This window comes from Physeter macrocephalus, chromosome 14 (assembly GCF_002837175.3).
Source record: "Physeter macrocephalus isolate SW-GA chromosome 14, ASM283717v5, whole genome shotgun sequence".
NCBI lineage: Eukaryota > Metazoa > Chordata > Mammalia > Artiodactyla > Physeteridae > Physeter > Physeter macrocephalus.
This window is the reverse complement of record NC_041227.1, coordinates 66,899,410-66,905,409: the sequence shown is the minus strand read 5'-3', so window position 1 is coordinate 66,905,409 and position 6,000 is coordinate 66,899,410. Positions and strand designations below refer to the sequence as shown.

At 58.5% G+C, this 6,000-nt stretch overlaps 1 protein-coding gene across 1 annotated transcript in view; it reads right to left on the bottom strand.

Moving 5' to 3' along the window:
- Positions 1-1,704: 1,704 nt before the first annotated feature.
- The window catches only part of IL21R (interleukin 21 receptor), a 33,840-nt gene continuing 29,544 nt past the window's right edge, over positions 1,705-6,000 (bottom strand). The window contains exons 8-9 of the mRNA XM_007105184.3: positions 5,366-5,450; positions 1,705-3,585 (exon numbers count right to left, since the gene is read on the bottom strand). Of these exons, the coding sequence (XP_007105246.1) occupies positions 2,821-3,585; positions 5,366-5,450 (850 nt within the window). The 3' untranslated portion in view covers positions 1,705-2,820. The remainder of the gene's footprint in view (positions 3,586-5,365; positions 5,451-6,000) is intronic.

Sequence of the window (6,000 nt, the reverse complement as noted above, 5' to 3'; positions counted from 1 at the left end):
CTCTTATTCATTTTTCAAAGCCCAACAAACACCACCTCCTCCCTGAAGCCCCCCAGGGCCTTCCTGCTGCCTGTCTGGGCTCCCACCTGTGGTGTGCCGGGGCTGCCTCATACCAGCTAGGAGAGCTGATTGTAAACATCTCTTCTAACCCCATGTTTAAAGCCGTCAAGTTGGTAGCTTGAAATTGACCATGGTGAAAGTGTTTAACACCATGGAAATAAGCAAACACTGCAAATCAGGCTTTATTGAGGGCCCGCTAGGTGCCTGACGTGGGGGCGGGGGTGGTAAAGCAGTGAACAAAAGAGGCAAAGTTGTTGCCCTCATGGAGCTTAGGTTTGACATTTCATTCTTGTCTCTAGCAACTGTTTGTCTCCATCCATCTATCCAACTGCTCTTCCTTCAAGCCTTTTACCATCCTTTTATCCATCCATCCACCCACCAATGTAGCCACTTGTCCATCAATCATCCATCCACCCCCCTCCTACTAATCCGGCCTCCCAGGTGGGCCAGCTCCTGTCTCCGTTCTGCACCCACATTTATGAGCTGGGTCCCCTTCAAACACGGAGCTGGTGAGGAGCCACGTCTGGCCCAGGCCAGAGCCCCATCCCCCCACCCCCCGGCCTGGCATCAGCCAGTGTCCCAGGTGTCACCTCCCCCTACTCCCCGGCCCAGAGCTGTGTGTGCTGGAGAGAGAGCTGAGCTGCTTCCACGGGCAGCCTGGGGCTCATGGGGTGCCTGGAACCTGTGGCCTCCTTGAGGGTGTGAACACCACAGCACTCCTTGACCCAAGAGGCTCCAGGGTGACGATGGGGGATGGTGAGGACTGCTCACACCTGCAGGAGCTGTGGTTTCACACTTGGGCTCCCATCCGAGCCTCACACCTTGATCCCAGGTTAACAGTCCCACTATTAAGACCACAAATGTTCTAGAACTTTCAGAACCAAGGAATCCCGTGTTCTCTCAGTGACTTCCTCCAACCATCCCCTTTTACAGAAGAGTCACAGAGAAACTATCAGCAGTATTGACAGCTGAGCCCTCGTCCAAAAGCAGAGACAAGCCAGAGCTTCAGGCATTGCCCTGCATGCAGCCTGGCCTTTGGGGAGGACCACAGGCCAGGCAGGTCCAGGCCAGGGTAGGGATTCCCCTCAGGGCTCTGAGAGCCTACGGCTGAATCAGACTCTGCTACTTTAACCCTGCTTCATGGCCTCCAAAAAGCTGCCTCTAAAGGTGAGCATCCTTAGGAGGAAAATGATCTCTTTTCTTTCTTTCTTTCTTTTTTTTTTTTTGAAGTGTGAGTTGTATGCAATATGCAGCACCAATATCGAGCTCCTGTCCAAAGCTGACGTTCAATAAGTTGCCTTCAAAACGTCACAAAGGGGCTTCCCTGGTGGCGCAGTGGTTGAGAGTCCGCCTGCCGATGCAGGGGACGCGGGTTCGTGCCCCGGTCCAGGAGGATCCCACATGCCGCGGAGCGGCTGGGCCCGTGAGCCATGGCCGCTGAGCCTGCGCATCCGGAGCCTGCGCCCCGCAACGGGAGAGGCCACAACAGAGGGAGGCCCGAACAAACAAACAAACAAAAAAAGTCACAAAGAAGTATTTTCTTAGCATCTTATATTCACAGTTCAGCAGTTTCTCCAACAAATCATCAAAAAGAACTTGTCTTCCTCCAATTCCCCAGGACAAGCAAGTAAGACGCCAGGGGGTCAGGACCACCGTGTCATTACTGCTGAGTCCGGCCTGCAGCCCTCCCCAACGTGAGTGCCAAGCGGAGCGTCCTTCCGCTGTATCCCAGCACCTGCATGTACTCAGTAAATGTGCTCAATAAATATTTCTGGGGTGCATAAAGGGAACAACAAAATGGGCAGCAGGAGCCAGAAAAAGAAATCTTGGTTGGTGAGGGGCTAATTCTAAGAAACTAAGCTGATTTTAAACCGGGAATCCCCCAAGTGCCCCTCTGCAGGGTGGGACAGCCCGCAGGTACCTGGGCTGTGTCTGGTTTCTCACTCCCACCCACCTCCAGCACAAGCCTTGGTCCTGGCCGCAGAAGGAAGGAAGCTGACGTTTATTGAGAGTCTGGGCTGCACACTGTACATGGGCGACCTCTCCAATTTCTCCCCAGGGTAGGTCAGGCCGCCCCCATTATTAAGACAGGAAACTCCAGCCCAGAGAGGGTAAGTGACTCACCCAAGGTGGCACAGCCAGGAGGTGTCAGAGTCAGGATTCAGACCCATGTCCACTAGCTCCCCCCAAAATCTTCCCACCCCCAGGGTCACTGTGGGCTCGCTTGGTCCCCTTCCCCGACCCCTGAAAGGCGATAAGGAACAGTTTGGACTTTGTGTGGCTCTGCAGGCAGGACCTGGGGGGCTGGACTTGGTGTCTGTCCCAGGCGGTGCCCTGGTCCCAGCAGGCCAGGCGGTGCCCTGGTCCCAGCAGGCCCGGCGGGCAGCACTGGACCAGCCTCTCGGCACGTGACCCGGGGGTCACCCGCATGCCTCGGAGGGAGGGAGGCTGTCATCACGTGCCCACAGACACGCGTGCCGCTCACATTTGCGCACACAGGACGCTCACGTCAGCACAGACGCACAGGTAGCCTTGGGAATGTGGCAGAACCACGGGCGAGCTCCGTGTCCACAGGCACGCGGGCTACTCACACGTGCAGCCACACCAGTGGGCAACTGAGCCGCAGACACGCACACCAGGCTCAGGGGTCCCATCCGGGAGACCAAGAGCTGCAGGCCTCTTTACACCTCAGCCCAGGTGGCCCTGTCCGTGGCTCGTGGCTCAGTGGCATGGTCAGCTCTGGATGGCCAGTCAGCCTCACTAGCTGGCCTGGGGCCCAGGCCCTGCAGGTGGAGGGGCCATGACCACCCACTGGCGGAGGTAGCTCCTAGGGGGCTCTTCGTCCCCGGGGCTACTGAAGTCACGCTCCAAGGGGCTGCCGCAGTCAGAGTCCGCGAAGCCGCTGTCAAACGTGTCCATGTCCAGGCCAGCTGGGGGTGAACCTGCCTCGCTGCCCGACACCCCTCGGGGCGACCCGCCATCCCAGGGCGGCCCAGCAGCCCAACCCTCCTCATCCTTGAGGTGCAGCTTTATCCTGTCAAGGAGGCTGCCCAGGGGGCCCCCCGGCCCAGCAGGGCCACTGGCTGAGACGCAGCCACAGGATAGGACTGTGGCCCCCGTGCCCAGGAGCGAGTCCTCTGTGCCCGGGCCAGGCTCCAGGCTGGTGTCCAGGTTCAGGGCTGGGTAGCCGTCCTCCCCGCATGTGCAAGGCCAGGTGCACAGCCCCTCTGCGTCCACCACGGTCACCGTGTCGATGGATACCAGGCCGTATGGCCGGTCCCTCTCCTGGCTGTGAGCTGAGCTGCCCAGGCTGCCGGCAGTGGAGTGGGCTGGGCCCCAAGAGCCCGGCTCAAGCACCCCGTCGGCTTCCACCAGGTCTGGGGGCTCCGGCAGCTCTGTGGGCACCAGCCCCTTGGCTGCAGTCTGCGGTGGGCACTGGCTGTGCATCTCCAGGGACAAGGGCACCCCTGGGCTCCAGGATCTCAGCTCCAGGCTGGAGGCAGTGAAGGGGGTGCCCACCCATTTCTGCGAGAGAGAAGAGGAGGGAAAGTCATGGATGGGATGGGGGACAAGGGGCGGCGGAGGAGCTTATCAACAGACAGACACAGGGACAAGACAGACAGCAAGAGAGAAAGAGACAAAGACTCCAGAAGATAAAGAGAGAGATGGGGGTGGGGGGAGATGAGCACCGTGCTGTGTCCCTGTCCAGGGACAGTCCTTGCCGCTGTCCCGGCCTCCCTGGGCCTCAGTCTCCCTGCCTGTAGTAGGGAGCCATGGCCCTCAGCAGCCTGCAGGCGCAGACAATCCGCTGCTCAGTGGCCTGGGGTCTGTATGGGTGCGGGTCCAAGATTCCCAAGCTGTGGGGACGAAGGGCAGGAGGCCCTGAGAGCTGAGTGACAGAGCCCCCACCAGGCCTTCTGTTTTACGTCCTCGGGGAGATTTCTCGAAACCACGCATTCTTCTGTTTGTGTCCTCACTAGAGTGGACACATGACCAGGGAAGAAGCCCCAATTCTTCTGGTCACGGCTGTGTCCCCAGAGGCTCACACAATGCCTGGCACACAGTAGGCGCCCAGTAAATGTATGTTAACTAAACGAATGAATGGAGTGAGTCAAGGACCAGCCACTCAGAATAGATAAGGGCTGTGGGGTGACAATGGACTGAGGCAGCCATCCCTAAACTTTAAGGATTCCCCTGCCCTCACCTGCCAGGGGTCCCACTCGTGACACAGGGTCTCCATCCAGTTGGCAGAGAAAATCCCTGAGAACCCAAATCTCCCAGTTTTGAGCCTACTCCGTCAGAAAGCTCCTCTCAGAACCCTGCTGAGGCCACCACCACTGATCTGAAGTCACTTCTCAGCTGTGTGGCCTTGAGCCAGTTACTTACCCTCTCTATGCCTCAGTTTCTGCATCTGTAAAATGGGCCTGCTAATAGTCCCCACTCCACGGGTGGCTGTGGGGATTAAATGATAAATTAAATAACATCTGTGGTGCTCCTAGCAGAGTTCCTGGTGCACAGCAAGTGCTGTATGGGTATTGGTAAAACAGACACAAAATAGATGTGATATTTGAGCTTCAGGGAAATTGCAGAGGAAAGAGGAAAGGGTCTATCCTATGTGGGCTGCAGCCTAGGCTCTTCCCCTGCCCGGCTCTGAGCCTCGGTCTCCTCATGGTTCCCCTGGGATGGTGGAGCACCCCCTCCCCAACTGCAGGGGCTGCTAAGAGGATGAAAGGGTGGAGGTGAGACAGCGCACAGTGAGCGCCAGGCAGACGGCATGTCGCACTTCCTGACTTCCAGGCTCTGCTGGAGCAGGTGGGTCACCACATCCGCTCTGCGGTGACTGCCGCCACCGGGTGGGTGGTGGTAAATAGGCACAGAGAACCCAAGGGCGATGGCGCTGGTAGCGTGGGCTGGGGCCTGGATGGGGCTGGTGTATTTTGCAGGCAGGGCCATATCCTTCCCAGAAGCTGCTCCCTCCCCACCTCCATAGCAAGGACTTCTACCAAAGGACCAGGAGGCCACTTCGTGGCTCAAGGGACCACCTGGCTCACCCTCTCTCCCAGTTTGGCTCCTTAGGCTGGGAAATGCTGCAGGATCTTGTTTAATTCTTATGCCAACTCTGCCCCACTGGAATTATTTCCTGCACTTTGCATGTGCAGAGACTGAAGCCTGGTTCCAGGCCGGGTCGGGGATCTGGGTGCCCCGGGCCTACAGGGTGGGGCTGGTGGTCTAGTCGTGTGGGTGGAAGCAAGCTCCCAGCGGGTGAGGGGCTCCCAGCGGCTCATAATGTGGTGGGGACACTCACCTTGAAGTCTCCGCTGTGGCCCATGTACAGGGGCTGGAAGAAGGGCTCTGGGCTGGGCACCTGCACCCACACCTTTTTCCACAGCCTGGGGGGGCAGAGACGAGGTGAGCCCCCTGCATCTCCCAGAGGGCAGCCGGGCCTCCCGCTCAGATGCTCCCCAAATGCGTCCTGCGGGAGGCTCAGAGGCTCCAAGACACACCCAGGCCCCTCCCTTCCGTCCCTCTGCCCCAGGCCTCAGTTTTCACATCTGTAAAATGGGGCAGCGAGTCTCCTGAAGGTGCTCCGAGTTTAAGGGCTTGGCTGCCTATTCTCTGCTAAGCCAGTGCTGGCCCCTGAGCCTGACTTCCTCCTCCACCACCAGGGATGAGCTAACAGCCAATTCCATGGGGCTGTAGGGAGGGGTCAGGAAGTGTAGGCACAGCACCAGGCACCCCAGCACCCAGAGACTGGCCTGCAACACCCTCTGTGATTCACAGGCTTCTCTGCCTTGAACAGGGTATGCAGGGCCCCCGCCCAGTGTCTGCCACTTAGCAAGGGCTCAGCCTCAGCCAGTAGCACGCACGAAGGCCAGGGGAGGTTAGGTTTTATCAATATTTTTAATCAGCATCAGCCTTTCTCTCGATGGCCACGTTCAG